General features: G+C 36.5%; 3 protein-coding genes across 4 annotated transcripts in view; 2 read left to right on the forward strand and 1 right to left on the reverse strand.

Annotated features, from left to right (window-relative positions):
- Positions 1-5449, forward strand: part of LOC107041114 (synaptotagmin-6) — a 28484-nt gene extending 23035 nt beyond the window's left edge. The window contains exons 5-10 of the mRNA XM_015261512.1: positions 168-392; positions 1274-1381; positions 1489-1762; positions 2202-2435; positions 2496-2660; positions 3001-5449. Of these exons, the coding sequence (XP_015116998.1) occupies positions 168-392; positions 1274-1381; positions 1489-1762; positions 2202-2435; positions 2496-2660; positions 3001-3189 (1195 nt within the window). The 3' untranslated portion in view covers positions 3190-5449. The remainder of the gene's footprint in view (positions 1-167; positions 393-1273; positions 1382-1488; positions 1763-2201; positions 2436-2495; positions 2661-3000) is intronic.
- On the reverse strand, positions 4288-11645 carry LOC107041113 (caseinolytic peptidase B protein homolog). Its single transcript, XM_015261511.1, has 10 exons — positions 11199-11645; positions 10483-10535; positions 10227-10416; positions 9311-9561; positions 8885-8975; positions 8360-8567; positions 8077-8209; positions 7202-7414; positions 6267-6564; positions 4288-5791 (listed from the first exon to the last, which is right to left on the reverse strand). Exons 1-10 carry the CDS (start codon positions 11551-11553, stop codon positions 5646-5648), a joined length of 1938 nt encoding a protein of 645 aa, XP_015116997.1. The 5' UTR covers positions 11554-11645; the 3' UTR covers positions 4288-5645.
- A 1429-nt stretch (positions 11646-13074) lies between these two features.
- Positions 13075-21385, forward strand: LOC107041025 (97 kDa heat shock protein). Of its 2 annotated transcripts, XM_015261378.1 has the most exons (9): positions 13075-13479; positions 15505-15703; positions 15989-16345; positions 16656-16977; positions 17144-17399; positions 17478-17608; positions 17874-18136; positions 18408-18515; positions 20503-21385. In XM_015261378.1, the coding sequence occupies exons 1-9, from the start codon at positions 13364-13366 to the stop codon at positions 21313-21315; spliced, it is 2565 nt and encodes an 854-aa protein (XP_015116864.1). In that variant the 5' UTR covers positions 13075-13363; the 3' UTR covers positions 21316-21385. The 2 variants fall into 2 exon arrangements, with proteins under 2 accessions (XP_015116864.1, XP_015116865.1); XM_015261379.1 differs by lacking the exon at positions 18408-18515.
- Positions 21386-21459: the final 74 nt, after the last annotated feature.

The following is a 21459-nucleotide window of genomic DNA, read 5'->3' on the forward strand; positions in this document are numbered from 1 at the left end:
AGTATTAATAATCCACCATCTCCAGGGGGGGAGCTCAGTGGCACAAGTACTTTCGTAAATATTCTCTTTCCTCGTGACTCCCGTTGTCATCAGAAGAAATCAATATTTGATGGGCTCAAGTACACGAGTACCAGGTACACAATGGCAATGTCATTGAATATTCATAGGTCACCATCACCAGCACGAGCAGCCTCACTCGACGCTAGATGCGGTAGTCCAGCTAGCTGCACTGGTAGTGTGCACAGCGGTACAGCTTCACCATCGCAAAGTTCATTATCGTCTTTGGCAACAGTTGGGAGTTCCTCTTGTGTAACGTCTACCATTGGGGCTGCCAAGTCGGGGAGTCGGTGTCTCTCTCCACTTCTCATTCCACCACCCAGAGCGTGTCTCAGGTGGGTTGAATAATTAGAGCTAATTTCGAGAAAATTATGCATTGAAAATTTTCAATTTTCCTCTGCAAAGAAAATGTCGAATCGCACTGAGAGAAAATATTTGCTCTGACGGTGAAGTATGTTTCATGGAGGGATGGCCATTAATCTTCCGATTCTTCAATACACGGAGAGAAATGTTAAAAAATATGGAACTCACAGATCACTCACCGTTACAGAATAGACTTATCTCAAAAAATAAACAGACTGGCCGCAGCTGAAGTCTGATTTTTACACAAAAAAAACGGAAAAATCACCTGAAATTAATTTATTTTTCGTAGTTTAAATAACTCGAGATGTTTACCATTGTTTTCCATTCCGGAAATTACACAATTGCATTACAGTATTCACGTCATCTTCATTCCATAAATAATACAGTCTGAAGGATCCCGTCATTCTAAATGGGAAAATCCATTATAAAAAAATCCAATGTAACGTTTTTTGTCGCCGGTTTATTCGGATATATATATTTATTTATTCTTTTTTTCTAAATACAATAAAACGAAATGAAAAATCACATTAAAGCGCCACACGTAAAAGCATACGCGCGCGTAGCGCGCGTACATCTCTAGTGAAATAAGATGAAAGCACAAGATTCCATAACATTCCCCAATGCCGTGTCTCTCAAACAGAAATTAATTGGATAATTAAGAGATATTTGACTTTATGCACGTGTCATTAACGTGTAAAAAAATTGTCAAGAATTTAGTTATCGGGGGAATCCCACTAGAATAACTTGAGTTTCCTCTTATCCCCATAATAATGAAAACTGAGGTTTTCCCCGACCATTCGTATACTCGAATAACCGAACCATGCATTCACATTACCCATTTACCTCCGCAAAGTGATGGAGGACCAGCGCCTCCAGCCTCACCCCTGGGATCCCTGCAGCCGGATCTCTATCAGCGTCGCGATGGTCCATTATTCCTCAGTGCACGCAGGACTGATCAAACGTTAGTACTCGTAAAACTCTCATCAAAGAGATAATCAGTTGATCACGTTATTTCAAAGCCGTGGTAATAGTGATTGGATCTGATGCATTTAATTTAATTTGATTCAGAACTGGAAAGAGTCTTGGGAGACTCCATTTGCGCCTCAAGTACGACTTTGACAGGTCGGATCTTCATGTTCATCTCATTGAGGCGCATGACCTCGCGGGAACTGATCAGGGTGGCTTCAATGATCCTTTTGTTAAACTCACACTCAGTCCTGAAGTGGACAACAAGAAACGACAGACACCTATTCACAGGAACGAGCCCAATCCGTTGTTCGATCAGCATTTCAAGTTTCCTGTCAGTCATGATGATCTTCAGGACAAGACATTAGTACTTCAGGCAAGAATTTTATTCTGACGTACTTTAAAATCAAACGGTTGTCTCTCTATATTATAAAAATCTACAGCGACTTCTGGTGATAAAAATTTGGTACGCGAAATTAAGACTCCGAAATTCAGGGTCACAAGGGACATGAGGATCAGAATGAGGGTCACGGGGGTCAGAATAAGAGTCTCAAGGGTCATGAGGGTCAGAATAAGAGTCACAAGGATCATAAGAGTCAAAATAAGAGTTACGAGGGTCAGAATAAGGGCCACAAGGACCAGAATAAGAGTCGCAAGGGTCAGAATAAAAGTCATGAAGGTCACAAGGAACAAATTAAGGGTCACAAGTGAAGAAGAACTATTTTGAAAATAAATAAAAATATATCCAAAACTCTGATTATTAAGATTTTTGTACTCAACATTTTAAGGTGTCAATTAATTCTATTTGATTTCAGGTATTTGATTATGATCGTTATTCGAGAAACGATGTAGTGGGCTCAGTGAGGATAGCGATGGAGGAGCTTGAACTGGATTCCTCGAGCTCATCCATAGAGATTTGGGGGGAGATTGCGGGTGAGAAGAAACCGCCCGAAGAGATCCAGGAAGTTCTGCTGTCGCTTTCGTACCTGCCGAGTGCTGAGAGGCTCACGGTTTTGATACTCAAAGCGAGAAATCTGTTCTCCCCTCAGGTAGGCCTGATGGTTACGCAATTCTCGACGATTATTTTATACTTCATCGGTCTTTAACAGGAGAAAGACACTCTGGATCCGTTCGTGAAGGTCAGTCTCCTGTCCGGCGACAGACGAGTGAAGAAGAAAAAGACTGAGGTGAAGAAAGCTACAAAGTGTCCAGTTTGGAATGAAGCCATGTCTTTCAATATTCCTGCGAGTGCATTAACTTCTTCTGCTATTGAGGTAATTGAGGGAGGAGAGGGTGGGATAAAATGGAAATGTTTAGATCATTGGCATCTTTTGATGCCATTCGAATGAATCGAAACATATTTCAAAATCTAAAAAAATATATTTGAAACGAAAAAAAAATAATGTTGCATTTCAATCTGATGATTTTGAATTATTAGCCATCAAACATGACCCATTTTGCCCCATACAATTGCTGTTTTTTCAATGATACCCGACACAATTTGCACAAGTTCATATAATGAAGCTAACTGTTCAGTGAAAATTTTAAGAAATTTCAAGTTATGATCAACTTTTTCTTTCATTTTGTCATCACAGATATTTTTTTTTTGCTCAGGTGTGCGTGCTAGATGCAAGCAGTGAACTAATCGGTGGCAATGCAATCATCGGTTCCTGCATCATTGGCCCATCGATAGACGGAAATTCCTCCGGTGGAAATGCGGAAATGAATCCAAGTCGTGAGCACTGGACTAAAATCACACAATCTCCTCGAAAAGGTATCGCCATGTGGCATACACTGCATTAAATAAATTCCCAAATGCAGGAGTTCATGCAGTGGTAAAACAAACATAACAATTACATTTTTCGCATGTTGTTGAATATCTCATCGTCTCAATAATGATCATTCCTCCTGAAATCACTCATTATCAAGATAATAGTGTCGAACAAGATGTGAAACATTGAATTGTCACGATTTACAATTAAAAATTCAATCTATCCGCATTATTCAAAATAGCTGATAAAAACATGAGCCAGTACAATATGTCATGAATGAGGTGAAGAGAAACCACTCAAACATGACAAGATAATACAAATGATCACAAATTAAAAGAAAAATGAGTAATGGAAAATTTATTTATCGAATAAATAATGAATAATCAAATGGCCTAACTGGTCGCGCTTATTCGTAATGATAATAAAAATATTTTCACGATCGATCGAGCCGAGCAACGCAAAAAATGCACAACAATATTTTACCCTAATGGAATTATGGCACTGTTATTATCAATTTTTTAATAACAATGAATAATTTACAAGTTAATAAAATGTTAAATGGCAATGAAAGTGAAGTACTAGAATTTTACAAAAGATGTTTAACATTATTTTTCATTCAGGGAAAAGACATAATTCCATTATGGTACTTACGTCTGATATAATTTTTTTTCCATCTTCATTTCTTAAATGATACAGCCTGAATAAGCCTGTCTTTATGAATGAAAAAAATGTACTAAAATAAAAGAATAAGATTTCATAACATTCGCTAAGGTCTTGACTCTCAAACTGAAATGAGTTGGACAATTAAGAGATATTTGACTTTATGCACGTGTCATTGAAGTATAAAAAAAATTGTCAGGAATTTATCTGGGCGAATCCCACGAGTTCTAATGCCGGTACAACTCGACAGAATTTTCAAGTAGAATCACTTTGATCCAAATAAACGGATCAGAAAACAATTAAAAAAGAAATTGCAATAAATCTCAACAATTGTCTCAAAAAATGAACAGACCGGCCGCAATTGAAGTCTGATTTTTACACAAAAAAACTACGGAAAACCACCTTAAATTAACTTATTGAATGTATACCACTGCAAAGTACTTTTTCGACCAATATTCGACACGACATATCAATAATGACGCTTTTTATTGTTTAAATAGCTCGATCCCCTCTCTTCCTCTGATTTTCACATTATTCTGCCTTTGATAAATGATAAATAAACGGTTCAATGAATTTTCGCCTCCAACACTATAATTTCAAATCGTTTGATAATCATTTATGATAAATAACTATTGAAAATCTAACTTGAGCGATAATATTAAAAATATATAAAATAACAAACAGAAAAATGGAGTTTTTTTCAAAATTGTTGTTGAAAAAATATCTAGTTCTATGGAGATAATATAACTATTGTTATTAAGCATGATAATACGAATATATCACAAAATATACTTTTGAGGAGTGAATAAATAACGCTCAGCCATAAGAGCGTGGTCCGAATCGTACGCTTATTCTATTATACACCTACAGTATTTCTATATATAGCTCTATAAAAGGATTATTAAAAAACATATACTTATTATATAAAAATATCAAACTAGATATTTATATTAAAGAGGAATAATGAAATTTATCGAGCACAGAGACAAGGAGGTTTGAATAATGATTAAATAAATCATAAAATATCAAAGAAGTCATGAAAACATATTAATTATACTTGTCGTCGTGAGGAATAAACAATCAGCGAAATGCTCTTGACTTGCCAATTTGGAATAATTTCAATATATCGGGAGATCAAATTTTGACAGAATTCCAGTGAAAATCAAATGGTTAAATACATAAATCATATTTTTCAATTGATAACAATCATGTTGATCAAACTAACTGATGTGTCTGTGTTCTATCCTGTTCTGCATAACGTTTCGTGATGTTCTATTCTTGATACTGTAATTATTAAATCAAATACCTCAACGGCAACTATTTTAATTGAAAAATTAATTTAAAAAATTATTCAGTTCACAACTAAAACAGGTAAAACTGTTACGTAATTGAAATTATTCAGAAAAAAATCAGCAATTTTTTTTTCTATTTGTGTGTCACATTTTCTGGACTTAGTTTTCATTGAAGAAATTTGCCGTGTACCCAAAAATTATTAAATAATCCGTGGTTGTTCGAAATTCGTCTTGAAACTTATATACTGTATCTTAAATGTGATGTGGAACCAAATATTTTCATGTTATGTATTCTATATTGATCGATTTATTCAAAATAAAGAATAATCATCATATTTACATCAAATATCTCTACCTCTGGTCTCTTTCATCCATTATATTTAGATACAACCTACAAAATAACGAATTGTAGTACATCTCTAATCCCTGAATCATGCTTTTCAGAATATCTTGATGAATTATTTATCAGCGCGAAATGACGAGTTTGGGCGAGTATTGGGCGTTTGGCAATTTATTTACGTTCAATGGACAATGGTCAGAATTTTGAATTTACGTTTTTTATGACATTGTCTGTTTCATCGATGTCCACGAAGTCTTTTACTCCAGCTGGTCGCACCGATAGTCCTATTGAAACTCCATTCTCGTGCCATTTGGCTTTCAATTTGACACAACATTTTTTAGCTGAAAAAGAAATGATTTAGTTTAGGTTAACTAATCTTTTTTTTTTGTGAAAATTTGTTACAAGGGATCAATCGAATTTCATGAATTTGGTCATGGATATAGACTTTAATAAGCTCTAATAATAAATAAATAATTTATTATTTATTAATAAATAAATAAATTATTATTATTTATTAACAAATAAATCAATTATTATTATTTAATAAAAATCAATTTAAGAAAATTGAAATTGAAATTAACTGAATTTAAATTATTATTATTATTATTTATTTTCATTTTTTATCAATAAATAAATATCATCAGGCAATATCTTAAAATTGCTGGAATTACTCCTTTCCACAACTTCGGAAAATTGTCCCAAACAACGGAGAAACATCATAACCAATTTCTCTAATGCAAACCATCGATTAGGCTCTGAGAAAACCCCATGAACATGCAATCACAAACGATCATTAAAGATTATTAAATTGTTTACTGATCTGTCCTCGTTCATGTGCAGCCGCCAACTGATTAACCACCCTCCTCTCGACCTCATACTTAATGGATCGTGCACCATAGTGAACATCATACCCATCAGCAAGTGCTGAAAGCACCTCACGATCCCACTTTAATTCGATCATGTGTCTGTCCCGTGCCCTCTTCGCCCATGCATCCAATTCACGAGCGACTAGTTTTATCAATTCAGCACGGGAAAACGGCAGGAAGTAAACAATCTCATTGATTCGGCCTAGGAATTCGTCCCGACGAAAATGAGCCTTCAATATGGGTCGCACCTGCATAATTATTCGTCTCATTAATTTTACATAATTATCAGCAGGAATCGGCATCAATCATTAGATTACCGACATTAAGAGAAGTTGCACCTTAAAATAATTGAGGTTTACTTATCGTCATTGAAATTTGAAATAATGAAATAATTGATAATCTAAATTTTCAATTACATTATTATTACATAATACTAATCCGATAAAATTTTTGGTCTTCAATGGGGAACTTAAATGAATTTTTTTCAATTTTCTAATCTCAAGTTTGGGACCTGAATAATTAATTTTTCATTCGCAAACGTTTGAAAAATTGCTCATTAATTAATAATTAATTGTTGAAAGTTGAAAATTTCAAACGTTTTGAAGTCGCTAATGACGTCACGCAGATGGTCGAGCGCTGAACCAATCACAGAGGGGCTCCAGTCGACCTAACCCAATCTTGAGTGCGCCTCGGCCAATGGAGGAAGACAACTCCCCACTCTCTTCTTTTTCGATCAATGAAGCGTTACCTGACCGACTTCGTGACGTCATGACCGAAAAATTGGCCTCGAAAACGACTGATTTTCAATTAATTACCACAAGGCATCTAGGCAATGTTTCTCCATAATTTTGTGGGGCTAGAGGTATTCCAAACTTCGTTACTCACCACTTCATCCTTGAAATTCCTGGATATCACGATTTGGTCTGGTGCTTGATCCTCATTCTCGGTCTTATCGAGCCTCTGATTGAGGAGACGCTCAGCTTCAGCCCTCAGTTGTATGCCATGTTCTGCTATTTCTTCACTTGCTAGGTTCGACGTCATTATGAAAATGGCGTTTTTACATTCGATGGTCTTGCCTTTGCCATCGGTCAATCGTCCCTGAATTCATTTCGATATTTTTTTAAATCAGAATCAATGAGTGAAGAATAAAGGAATGAGGAATTTAGTCCTGTAAAACTTTTGAAGAAGGGAATCTGTGAATGTAATTCAAACACCAAACAAGTGAACAATTGCATTTTTTTCTTGCTCACAAATTAGCAATTTACTTCCAAATGGGTTCTCTTTTTTTGAAATTCGTTTTCGCTATTCTCTTCTTCTATTTTTTCCTGTCATAGTACTATCATCAATTGAAATGTCATCAAAATTTTGCGTATTATTTTGTTCTGCCAAATAATTCTACATTCAGACCCTTTCCAGACTCGAATTCGTTTTCAATCCGGATTTAATTAAGGTTTAATCAGCGTATAGCCAGGACTTTCATTTTTAAAAAATTAATTCATTGACAAAATTTTCGCCCGTCAAAACTTCTCAATAAATTTTCATTCTACTGAATGGGAAATTATTAAGCTCATCAGTACTAAATTTAATAAAAAAAAATTGTTTTGCTTGAATTGCGTCAAACAGTCGTTTTTTTGACAGTTTCATTTTGTCCCACTCTCCCCTACATACATACACACGTACTATAAATGAGCAGTTGAATTCGCCATTAATAAATCAACAAAATCGAATAAAATGATCCAATAATCATACGAGATTTCTACCTCATCAAATAATTGTAGAAGAACAGTGAGAACATCAGGATGTGCCTTATCCACTTCATCAAACAGCACCACAGCATTCGGTTTCTTCTTCAACAACTTTGTCAGCTGGCCCCCATCATCGTGGCCTACATAACTAGATAAAAATGGTAATAATGTTACAAGCTAGGAAATCCAAGACCATGGTGATCACTTTCTGGCAAACAAAAATTCCACAAAACACATCAGTCAAGCAAGAAGCCAAATAAAACGATGAATGATCATGAATATTTGAATGATAAATTACCCCGGAGGAGCTCCTATTAACTTTGCAACCTCGTGCTTCTCCTGATACTCAGACATGTCCAATCGAATGAATCCGTCTGGTTTACCCTTGTGTATGTAGGCAGCAAGTTGCTTCGCCAGTTCTGTCTTTCCAATTCCAGATGATCCCAGGAAGAGGAAGACCAGGGGGTGCTCCTCGTCAATCCATCCATTTTCTTTTCTTCTTATTGCTGACAAGAAATAAATAATTAAGGCCCGGCTCCATTATCTGCCGAATGTTATCTAGAGACGCCTGATAGAAAAAGTCAATAGATTTTTATTTTTCTATAGAAACTTTTGAGCCTAAATTTTTTCTCATAATAAAATTCAAGAAAAAAAACCTTAGAAAAAGCAACATCTATAGACATTTTTGTATAAACAATTATCGAGGACTTTAACATTTTTCTTCTCAGAAACTAAGCCATTTTACGGCATTTTAAGAATTTTGAAGGACTGTGTAGCTATTGATTCATAATGAGAAAATGCATCTACGTAGGACAATAAGTACTTGAGGCAACGACTGATATGGGCCCCTCTTGGCCCACAATGTGCTGCTTTAGTCTTTGTTCAAGAGGAAATCTTCGTCGTTCTTCAGCTTCCTAGAACATGAAAACGTTAGTACATTTTTCAATGAGCAATTTTGCTGAATTATGTTCAATTTATATTTTTTACTGATCATGGAATTTCATTGTTATTTTTATTGCTTCTGAATGGAAGCTTTGTAATCGTTCAAATTTAAGTTTTGGATTTTTCGTGTTATATCGACCCCGTACGATCCAAAAAGTCCAAAAATGCAATTTTTAGAGCTCTTCCCTATTAATAACAAAAACGAACAATGTGTGTTCATTGAGTTGTTTAATGAATCCGTAAAAATCGTCAGTGAAATAAAGGAAAAGTAAGGGGAAATTAAATAATATTTATTGATACCCCATACCTTCTCCTTCATCAGTTCGTCATATTTAGCAGCATGTTTAACGAGTAACTCCTTAATCTCGTCGTCTCGAGCGTACTCCACCGCTCGATGGCCCGTGTCATTCTCAATTGTGGGATTAGCACCAGCATCCAGCAGCACCTTCACACAGGATATTGAGTCAGCGAGGACAGCATAATGCAGGGCTGTGAATCCCTTGAACGTCGCTCTGTTGTTGAGACGATCGGAGAACTCCTCTTCACGTTTTGTAAGGACTGAAATCAATTCCAATCATCAGATCATTCTTTATTGACGCGATTGTTCAACAATGTTTGATTAATTATTGACTTGGGAGAAATTTAGAAGGGAATCCATTGATTCTTTGGGGGGACAGCTGCCAATAACTATCGAGACTGTCTGCATTTCTCAACGTTAATAATTAGAGATGAATTAAAATTCTGTTTTCTTTTTTTTTCCAAAAAATGTTTTCAACTCAGCGTCTTTGAATTAAGGATTAAACATTAGTTCATATTTTATCGTGAATTCGTTTCTCAAATATTGTCTGTTCTGAGCTATATTTTTTCTTTGAATTTGCTGGTAAATATCTGCTTTCATATTTGCAATTTCTCATTTTTCTACTATTTGTCAAAATTTACTTTTTCTTTTTCCCTGAACTATTCGCGTATGCTCTGTATCAGTCAACTATTCTGAGACCCCCCTCCCCTACCCCTGGCAAGTGATACGCCTTATCAATCGCAGAAATGAATGAATAAAAATAAATAAACACCAACTAATCAATTTAATAATGAGATAAAAGGAAGATAATGACTATTTTCAGAGAATTTTGCATTCTAGAACATGAAAAATCACTCAAAAAATCATAAAAAATCATGATAAATCACTTGAATCTAATAAAATCTTAACAAATGATGATCATTACCATCCAGAGAATGCAATCCCTTTTCGATCGCAGTTTTATACACGTTAACGAATTCATCCCCAGCATTGACATCAGCTCCATTGCTTATCAAAAATTTCACAGCCTCTGTTTTTCCATTAATTGCAGCAGAGTGGAGGGCTGTCCAGCCCAGAGGATGCTTGGAGTCAACATCGACTCCTTCAGACAACGACTGAGAACAAATAAAAAATCCATGAATGAAATAAAACCATCATTGTGCTAAAATAATTAACATTACCTTCTTCAAGTCAGGAATATTTCCGTATTGGGCTGCTCTGAAGAACCTTTTCTCTAACGAAAAATCGAAGAAATTAAAAATCATTCATCGGGGATCGTCAATAATAATTATTCTAGTAATATTAAGAGAAATTTTGTCGATAATAAATAATTAAAAATTTGAATAGTTAATCGACAATTCATTTAATAATGTAAACATTGTTTAAAATTATTAAACAATGACTTTATATGCAATTGAATAATGGAAGATTGATAAATTTATTGACGAAATTTCATTTTTACCATCTCGAAGAATTTTTATAATATCACAATACATTAAGGATATCCAAGTGTCGATTTCTGGTAAAATTTTGAATATGAATAAACTTGTAACGATTCCGAACAAATCATTTTTACGAAAGAAAATTGATTGTTTATAAATTATTTATAACAATGCAATTTTTAAATTATTTCAATTTTCCTCCAAAAGTCAACTTTCTAACTTTTTCATATTTTTAAAATGTTTTCTAACGGTTCAGCATCGAGATTCGAATCCACACATGCAAAGTTTAAATAATAAAATCATTGTAAAATGTCCGGAAACTTAAGTTCAAATGGGGCTCAAATGAGAGCTCTGATGTTCGACTACAAAAATAGAAAATCATTCCACTGAGGGAAAAATAGCCAAAGTACTTGGATATCTTAAAAAAAACTGATAAATGAATACTGTTGACTGACCTTTGGTGAAATAAGGAGCATCACACAAGGCAATGCCGAGTCCAATTCCTCCTAGAATAAAAGTGAACCCCCTGTACCTCTTCTCACTCCTCCAACTCCTCTGATAGTCCCTCCTGTCATGATTCCCCTGGCAGGCAGCTGTCAATGCAGTGGAGGCACCGCCGATTTTACCACCCAGACACGAGTGTTTACTAGCAATGGAGTTGAAATCTCCCTCATAACCTCGCTCGCACGTCGCAGATGTCTTCCCGACGTTACGAATGATGAATCTCCTCAGGATAGCCTCCGATCTCCTGGGGCTCCTCACCAGGGAGTGCAATGACGAGGTGTACAGACGTGACATTCCCCAGTTCATTCAGAAAACGTTGCGCTGGGTGAACTCTCCTGACATTTCTGATAGAGTGATGATCGTTTCGTCATACGTACACGTCTGCTTGTGCATGGATAGGCTTTTATCGCACACATGTGGGGGTTTTTCAAGCGTTACAAAAGTATATGGCACGTTGCACTGGGTTTGGGGATCAGACGCTGTTGTCCATGGCAACCAGTGATGTAGAGGACAATTTCATAACGTTTTGTGGACGTCGTGCATCAAAAACATCTAAGGGAAGGTCAAAAAATTTAACGTTAGGGGAATGTTAGCTGTCAATCTTGGAACAATATTGGCTGCTAACGTTAGGACAATGTTGGCTGCCAACATTGAGGCAGTATTGACTCCCAAAGTTGGGTCAATGTTGGGACAATATTGGCTGCCAACTTTGAGACAATGTTGGGCCAATGTTGGGGCAATATTAGCTGTCAACGTTGGGGCAATGTTGGGGTAATGTTGGCTGCCAATGTTGGGACAACGTTGAATTCAATGAACGATTAAATCAAATTTAAAATACATCGTCATAGAAATTTCTTTGACAAGCTTATTGTTCATTTATTAGCAAAAATATATTGACTACCCTGTGACGAAAATAATTTCCCACTTGTTTTTATTTCGCTAGCAGAGTGTTAGGAGAGGGTGTAAAATGGACACGACTTCTTTGTAATGCTCCTATATCAGGAACAAATTCATAAATTGAAGACAGTCGAGGGTTATCACAAAGAGAAACAATTGTCCTCTCTAAGAAGAAAAATTATCCCATTTCACTGAAAGTTAAATAAAATAAATTATTGACGTTCTCCTCTCAGAGATGAATGGACTTTTCTTAAATAAAACAAGATGCGACTTCTAATATTTTGTTGCTTTTCCACGGGTTTTAAAAAATAAAAATATCTCAATAACGAGTTCTCCGACAAAAAAATATAAAAAAACCATTTTTGTGTAGAATTCTCGCTTCCACAAAAGAGTTCTCATACTATTTTCCATTAAACCCCCTCATTATGGAGATAATGGAATATTTAAAAAATGTAATTCCTAATTATCGAAAAAAGGATCATTTACGTATAAAACATCTAAAAATTAATAATACAATCGACTGGACCAAAAGATTATTACGAAAATCTCCATTTAGCACCTGAAACCCCAAAAAATTTCTCCAAAAACATTCAATCTCTCCCAAATGGAAAATTCTCAACAGAATGAAACCTGCTGAATACATTATCTAAATTACCCCAATTGTTCTCCCCCAATTGAACGATAATTACAATGAAATATTGATCAATATTTGTTCCCTGAACATTCTCGAAATAGTCCTGCACGTGTACTCGACGCACTCCACTCAAAACTCCCCTCCATAAGCGATCGATTCACAAGTTTCTAGAATATTCTCGGATTCTCCCGGTCTTTTCCCACCAATGGGATGTCTCGCCATTGCAGCCAATGCTGCACCACGATTGGTCAGGAATTTTCCAACGGCAACGTCAGTCAACACAGCGACGTACCGCCTAGACCGTAAGGAAGCAATCGTTTGTGAGCAATTCATGCTACAACTCATCCAACCACTGCATTTCCAGTCTCTGGACATTGTCAACTATTTATTCATCACTGACGAGTGAATAGGGACAGATAAATAGTCGAATAAACTATTAATCGAGTGCATCGGTCGTGATAGAAAATTGATAACGAATAAGTCCGGTTGATTGATTCGACGAGTGGCGGAAAACGTGTGATCGTGGGCTGGAATATTTCAGTTTGGTGACTCGTGTTTCTGAGGGAGATATATCCAAGAGCAGACATGGCTGCTATGTCCGTCATTGGAATTGACTTTGGCAACGAGAGTTGCTATGTTGCTGTTGCGAGGGCCGGTGGCATCGAAACCATCGCCAATGATTATAGTTTACGTAGTACACCGTAAGTCATTTTTTTTAATCATTCGTTTATTGATATTCGCGGGCTGGAGGTGTGGGGACGAGCGCCGGTGATGCCGGCCTCGGCGACACGAAAATTCTAGGCGATTGTTCAATGGGGACAGGATTTTCTTATTTCTAGTTGATATCCTGTGATTTGTTGGGGGTTTTGGAGTTATTGAGGTTATCTTGGGAGAGGGGTGGATTGTTCCGGAGGTGATGGAAAAATCTAGAGAATGACGTTTTTGAGAATTGCAGATTTATCTCGTTAATGAGCTGTTTTAGCAGGAAACATTACAGGACCTTTTTTGTAGAGGAAGAGATTGTCTACAGAAAAGGTCCTATAATATTTTTTCACTGGAGCACTCATTCTCGAGATAATTTTGCTTTCAGGGACTCGTGGAGATTGAGCAAAACCTCAAGAGTTGAATTTTGTTTCATTAAAAGTGCATTTATCTCTGCAATGCAGGTATTTAGGAGAAAATGTCATGGAACATTTTTTGTACGAAATGTTCCGCTCTTCAAGAAAGGTCTTTATACATTTCCTCGTAGGAGCACCCCTCTCCGAGATAATTACACATTTCGTTGACCACGAGATATTAAAAAGTGCAAAATCGAAGTTTGCTTCGTCCCACCACTTCCCGCTCCACTGAATTATTAATCACCCTGATTTATTCTATTCGCGATGATTGGGTTAGATTATATTGTGGGGTTTCAGGAACGTTCTCTGTACCTTCTCTGTACGAAAATGCGCAATTGTCGTACGGATGTCTCGATCTTGGTCATCAAATACATATGTTAATCTGCTCTCTTTTTTGCCTTATTTGGATGTACCTGTGATTCATTGCGAGTTCTTCTTTCGGGACGTTGACCCCTTTGTCTAGTCCACGTGTATTAACTATAATCGTGAATAACTCGACTTTACATTCAACATTCCCATTTCAACGGAACTGTAATAAATTAATCACTTCCAATATTTTGTCAATCTTTATATTTTTAAGGATATCCAAGTATCTTTCACAGTTTGGTACAGGCCACACTATAGACTCAACCATTTTCAATCATCAAATTTGTCAACTAAATTGCGTAAAAAAAATTTGAAAAAAAAAATCACGAATATTCAGCGTCATTAAAATTACATTTTGCACAGAATTATTTTTTTAAACATTCGTTGTTTATAAATCCATAATTGAAATTGTTTAAACTTCTGAGAATGTAAAATTCTGAGTATGAATAAATTTTTTACGATTCCGAACAAATGATTTTTATGGTGAAAAATTGATTGTTTATGAACTATTTCTAGAAGATGCTTGTAATTTTAAAAAATTGCAATTACTAAAATATTTCAGCAATCTTCCTCTAAAAGTAAACATTAAATTTTTTTTATTAATTTTTGTTCATCAAGTTTTTTGTATTTTTGGGAGTACTGATTAGAATAATAATTTTCCATTCAGTAGAATGGAAAATTATTGAGAAGTTTTGACGGGGAAAGATTTTATCAATGGATTTTGCCCCACCCTCCCCTTCAAAATGTAAAAACGTAAAATGTCTATGCATTTTCTCTATAACATGTAATGTTTGTAGTCATAACTATATTTTATGGGAGAAGAGGAAGGGCACAAAATGTAAAAACCCGAGAGGATATGCAGTCAACCACTAAAGTTCGTGAACAGCCTCAACTTACATTCTATGTATTCTGTTTACGAACTTTAGTGCTCGACTATACATCTGCATCAAATAAATCGTAAAATCATTGTAAAATGCCCGGAAACTGAGGGTAAAATGGGGCTCAAATGAAAGCTCTGATGTTCGGCTACAAAAGTAGAAAAGCCTTTCACTTGAAAAAAAAAATACCCAAAGTACTTGGATATCCTTAAATGAGTAATTTCAGAAGAAAATATCCTAACATTTGGCAAGACCCGAAATCCACTTTTCCTGTCGCAATTTACGATTTTAGTCATCAAAAAATTATTTCAAAATGAGTATTCACATGCAGATGCATTAAAAAATGTTTTCGATTTAATTTCAGATCATGGGTTGCATTCAGTGGAAAAAATCGTATTCTGGGTGTTGCAGCCAAGAATCAAATGGTGACAAACATGAAAAACACAATTTTTGGATTCAAGAGATTACTGGGTAGAAAATTCAACGATCCACAAGTGCAGAAGGAGATACGTTTCCTGCCGTATAAAATAACAGCACAGCCAGATGGGACTATTGGCATACATGTGAGATAATTTTGATAAGACATTCCCCACTATTTTCTGTCCAAAGCCATTTTTGACTCGTAAAACACCACGATAAAGGGATAATCATCGTTTTATATCAGATTGTGCATGAAATATCACATGAACTCAGTTATAAATTCACAAAGAACGTGATACAATTACTTCAAAGCGATAATTTCCCATTAATAATTAGATAATTGATGAAACAAATCCCCTTAAAATGATTTTTTTATCATCATGAAGATAAAAAATTCCACTTTAACATCGACTTCACAATTTTTTCAGGTACAATACTTGGGTGAAGAGCACATATTCACACCCGAACAGATAACAGCAATGCTCTTCACAAAATTGAAAGAAATATCGGAGACGGCGCTGCAAACAGCTGTTAATGACTGTGTGATTTCGGTACCCTCTTACTTCACACAGGCTGAACGGCTCGCTCTTTTCGATGCAGCTAGAATCGCTGGCCTAAATGTTTTACGTTTGTTCAACGAAACAACAGCCACTGCCCTGTGCTATGGCATTTACAAACAGGATTTACCTGCACCGGAAGCACCATCCCGTAACGTCGTTTTTGTTGATTGCGGCTATGCCAGCCTTCAAGTCAGCATTGCTGCTTTTCATAAAGACAGACTGAAGGTTTGTTTATTTGAGTTATTATTTTTTATTCATTCATTTATTATTTACACTTGTAGTTACATTTTTTCATTAATTATTCATTATTCTCTTGGGAATAATTTAGCTCTCAGATCACCTATTGTTAGAATAATTGAAAAATTATTTTAACAAGAGTTTTTTATCCCTGAAAATTGTTGTTTATTTTTGTTGAATCAAAAAAAAAAGATTAATGATGAATAATTTTGTTTTAAAGCTTTTTGAATTAATTTTTCCTCGTCACAAAAAAATACCACTCAACTGAGTTTATCCATACCACATTAATCAATTCCAGATGTTGGCAAGTGCTGCGGATTCCAACTTAGGAGGTCGAGACATTGACATGATCCTCGCGAACCACTTCTGCAAAGATTTTCAGGCCCGCTACAAGATCGACGCCCACTCGAATCCTCGTGCCTATCTACGACTTCTGGCTGAGGTCGAGAAGATAAAGAAACAAATGTCAGCTAATTCGACGAAGTTACCTCTTAACATCGAGTGTTTCATGGAGGAGAAGGATGTCCATGGGGATATGAAGAGAGAGGACATGGAGGGCATGTGCCAGCATCTGTTCAGTCGTGTGGAGGTGACCTTGAAGAAGTGTCTTCGTGATTCCGGTGAGTATCCGAGAGTCCATTCACCTCATCAACTCCCCACTATCTACGAAATAAGTAATGACTGAATGAGCGATGATTAAATGGATGAAAATTTTGGCCCAAGATGTTCAAGAACTAATTTGGAGTTTATTCATCATACTTTAATTAACTTTTTTGGTCTCCAAAGGTCTAAAACTCGAGGAAATTCACTCAGTGGAGATAGCCGGAGGCTCTAGCAGAATTCCATCGATCAAACGACTGGTGGAGGAGGTATTTGGCAAGCCAGCATCAACAACTCTCAATCAGGATGAGGCAGTTGCACGAGGCTGCGCCCTTCAGTGTGCCATGTTGAGTCCAGCTGTCAGAGTTCGTGATTTTGCTGTCACTGATATTCAGCCTTATCCAATTAAAATAAGTTTCGATCCCCCAGAGGGCGAGGATGAGTACGTGATCATTATTTCTCAATATTTCTTCATTAAAAATCCACGATTAAAATCTGTTGACACTTGTTTATCTTCCAGGGAACTCGAAGTATTTTCTTACAATCATGCATTCCCATTCTCGAAGTCCTTGACTCTGAAGAGGATGAATCCACTTTCTCTGATTGCCACTTATGTCTCTCAACCTCCAACATACCCAGCAACACATATAGGTGAATATGATGTGAATATAAATGATTTCTCTGCATTAAATCATTTTAATTCTGTTGATAGTTCTATTAATATCAATAGATTTCTTCTAAGTCGACAAAATTCTTTTTCCTATTCACTCATCTATGTAATGACTGGATTCAGAAGAAAATATCGACAATTATTCGTAGCAAATTCTAAACGTCTGAACACATTTTAATTGCATTTAATTTAATTTAATGCTTCATCGTTTTTATTTCATTACCAATGTTTGATCAATGATTTCAGGTGTCTGGCACATAAAAAATATCAAGCCCACCCCAGAGGGTGAGCCCTCAAAAGTAAAGATCAAAGTGAGATTAAACCTGAACGGAATCTTCACAGTGACATCAGCTGTTCTAGTGGAAAAACGTGAATTGACTCAGCAAGAGCTTGAAGAGGAGGAGAAACAACAGCAGCAGCAGCAACAGCAGCAGCAGGCGAACAACACTGAAGCAGAGCAAGACAAGCCAGACCAGGCAGCCCAGGCTAAAGAGCCGCCAGCTCAGGAGGTAATTTCACAGATCAAATTGATCTTAAGAAAATCACAAGTCCACGCGTCCCCATTAAATCATCGCAGACTTGCGAGTGTTTCATCAATGAAATCAAGAAAATGATTGAATGATTTATTGAATTTGTCAGAGGAATGAATTCCCTTCACTCACCTTTAACTCATTAGTTAAACTCATTAATTAAGAGATAATTAAGAGATTTTCATTCATAGAAGTTCCAATGAATGACTTGAAAAACGCGAGAGGGCAATGTAAGTCTGTTGTGATTTAGGTGCGCGTGGATAAGGGCCAACGAGACTCAGACGCTGAGGATGATGAAAGACGTTCCAAGGGCTCTGGCCCATCCTATTCCTCCAGGATTCGATCTTGGTTCAGCTCGGTACGCGACACATTAAATTTACCCTAGACCCATGGGCATTCGTCACTCAGCTTGCCCATAAGTCTTGATCATTGTCCTTTTGTTCATGATTTTGGTTTAGTTGCTTTAGATTTTCACTGCAATGTCGTTGGTTTTTTTAGAATTATTTTGATGTCGTTTGCTTTATGTTGTACATTCGTGAGAGGAAGAGATATTATTAGAGGAATTGAAGATGACTTGCTTAGTTGGAATTTTTGGGAAGTAATGTCAAGGGGACTTTTTTGTAGAGGAGAATTCTAGGATCCTATTTCTCCAGGATTCGATGTTAGTTCAGCTCGGTACGCGACACATTAAATTTACCCTAGACCCATGGGCATTCGTTTCTCAGCTTACCCATAAGTCTTGATCATTGTCCTTTTGTTCATGATTTTGGTTTAGTTGCTTTAGATTTTCACTGCAATGTCGTTGGTTTTTTTAGAATTGTTTTGATGTCGTTTGCTTTATGTTGTGCATTCGTGAGGGAAAGAGATATGACTAGATTAATTGAAGATGACTTGATTAGTTGGAATTTTTGGAAGCAATGTCACGGAAACTTTTTTTTAAAGAAGAATCCATTCATTTATTCATCATCCTTTTTTTCTTCGCTTTGTTCAGTTTATTTCTGTCGCCGATTTTGCTTCTGTTGTTTTAGATTTCCACTGCATTGTCGTTGGTTTTTGTTAATAACTATTTTAGTATCATCTGCTTTATGTTGTGCATTCTTGAAAGGAAGAAATGCGATAGAGGACTTGAAGGCGATTTTATTTGTTGATTTCTGTTAATTATCGAATTTAAATGTCTGACATTTTTTCCTAAATCCACTTCTTATCGAGACAATTGAAAAAGTAATTCAACAATCGACCAAAATTCCCCATTAATTAGATAATTATTTCAAGACCGAATAGTTTCAGGACAAAACGTCTTTGACTATTTCTTTGCAAACCCCTTCATCATCGAAATAATTCAAGAATCAACACGAAACTCCAAAATTAGCTCATCAAAATCCCCCACTTCCATTTACACAACGCTCCACTATCCCCTCACCTCACTAACATTCAGAACGACTCCAAAATGGGATCGAAGGCTGACGCAGTGTGTGGGCGAACTCACCTCACCATGTTCCCTCAAAATGACGCATTGGATAAATGTGTATGGGTCCAAGTGTCTCAATATGTGTCACCCACCGGGCTATAAACAAATCTCAACATCTCGTCGCCCAAACACCAGATCCACATCACCATCATTCACTTTTGTGCCTCAATATGACTTATTTTTCAATCAATCATTTTTTATTTAATTTCTTATTCACTGAATCGTATGTTTAACTCGTAGTGAATAGAAATTAATGAAAAATTTTACGTTTTCACAAATTTCAATTCTTTTTGTTTATTCTTACAATTAATCTGACGAAATTGAGAAAATTTTATGAAAATATACGAAGACTTAGGGAAGTCCATATATTTAATATAGTCCATATATGTAATAAGTTCTTCTCAAATTAAATTAGTATGAATAAACCCCATTTGAGTTGTTGAGTATAAATTCGAAAAGCTCAAAGAAAAATTATTCATCATCGATAATTTTTCCCATGAATTCTAACTTTGACGAGTGTAAGAAATTGATCCATCAAATTCTTTCTTCAATTATTGTATCAAACAATGGTCTCTCTTTTGACTATTGTTAAATCATTCGACATGACACGCCATTTCGGGAATGCAGAAACATAAATTATTTATTACAAAAGTTTGACACTGGCAATAATTTTCAATTTCTGATAGAATTTTTCTCAATTTTTTCTGACTTTCCGAGATTTCTTCTAGATTTTAATCCATATAACGTCGAAAACTTAATTCCCCCATAGGACTTATTTTTTCACTTCTAGATGAGTTATTACCAATAGAACAAAAACCTCCCCCAAAATGTTATGTTTATACAACTCCAATAAAAAAAATGGATTTTCAATTTTCAGGGAGACGACAAGGAAGATGCAAAAGGCAAGAAGAAGACTCCCATTCGTCTGGTGGACCTTCCAATCGAAGTGAACACCTCTAGCCTCCCCCAGCACGAGTTAGACATAGCCCTTGAGAAGGAATGCAAGATGGTAGCTGAGGATCGACAGGAGAAGGAGCGAATCGACGCGAGGAACGCCCTGGAGGAGTACGTTTACGACCTGCGTGGTAAGATATCCGACGATGATCAGCTGGCCAACTTCATAACAGAGGAGAACCGAGAGAGCCTGAGCAGAACCCTGGACGACACAGAGAACTGGCTGTACGAGGAGGGGGAGGAGTGCAACAGGCAGGTGTACCAGGATCGTCTGTCCCAGCTGAGGAGTCATGGTGAGCCCATCAAGGACATCAAGAATGAGTACGAGGGTAGGCAGGCTGCCCTGAGTGACTTGGCAGCCACTCTCCAACTAGCAAAGAAGGGATACGATCAGATCAAGGGCTCCAAGGACGACAAGTACTCTCACGTCACTGACGAGGAGCTCAAGACCCTGGGAAATGTCATCAAGGACAAGTGGGCATGGCTCGAGGAGGCACATGCTGTCTTCGCAGCCACTCCACGCACCCAAATGCCTTCGATAACACTTGCACAAGTTCGCAGTGTCAGGCAGACTGTCGACAACACTGCTAATCCCATTATTAATAAACCAAAGCCCAAGGTCGAGCCACCCAAGGACGAGAAGAAGGAGAAGGGAAGTGAGGAGATGAAGAACCATCAGAATGCACAGGGACAGGAGAATCAGACCACCAAGGAAGATAAAATGGATGTCGAGTAGATTTGGAGATATTTATACGTTTCCATTAAACTGAATTATTATTGCGGTTAATAAAACAATTCGACGAGTACTTAATTCTTTTTTTTTACTGGGGAAATTTACTCGTCGAGGGGGGTTTCAGGTTTGGGGGGGGGGGGGGTTACA

The sequence above is a fragment of the Diachasma alloeum genome, unplaced genomic scaffold (genome assembly GCF_001412515.2).
Source record: "Diachasma alloeum isolate Michigan unplaced genomic scaffold, Dall2.0 Dall_scaffold_00354, whole genome shotgun sequence".
Taxonomy (NCBI): Eukaryota; Metazoa; Arthropoda; class Insecta; order Hymenoptera; family Braconidae; genus Diachasma; species Diachasma alloeum.

Coding starts and splice junctions, on each gene's coding strand:
- LOC107041025 (XM_015261378.1), top strand. CDS start 13,364: ATGGCTGCTATGTCCGTCATTGGAATTGACTTTGGCAACGAGAGTTGC. Junction 18,137..18,407: donor AAGAGCCGCCAGCTCAGGAG/GTAATTTCACAG, acceptor GTTGTGATTTAG/GTGCGCGTGGATAAGGGCCA. Junction 18,516..20,502: donor TTCGATCTTGGTTCAGCTCG/GTACGCGACACA, acceptor TTCAATTTTCAG/GGAGACGACAAGGAAGATGC.
- LOC107041113 (XM_015261511.1), bottom strand. CDS start 11,553: ATGAACTGGGGAATGTCACGTCTGTACACCTCGTCATTGCACTCCCTG. Junction 10,536..11,198: donor TGCTCCTTATTTCACCAAAG/GTCAGTCAACAG, acceptor ATTTTTCGTTAG/AGAAAAGGTTCTTCAGAGCA. Junction 8,976..9,310: donor ACGAACTGATGAAGGAGAAG/GTATGGGGTATC, acceptor TTCATGTTCTAG/GAAGCTGAAGAACGACGAAG.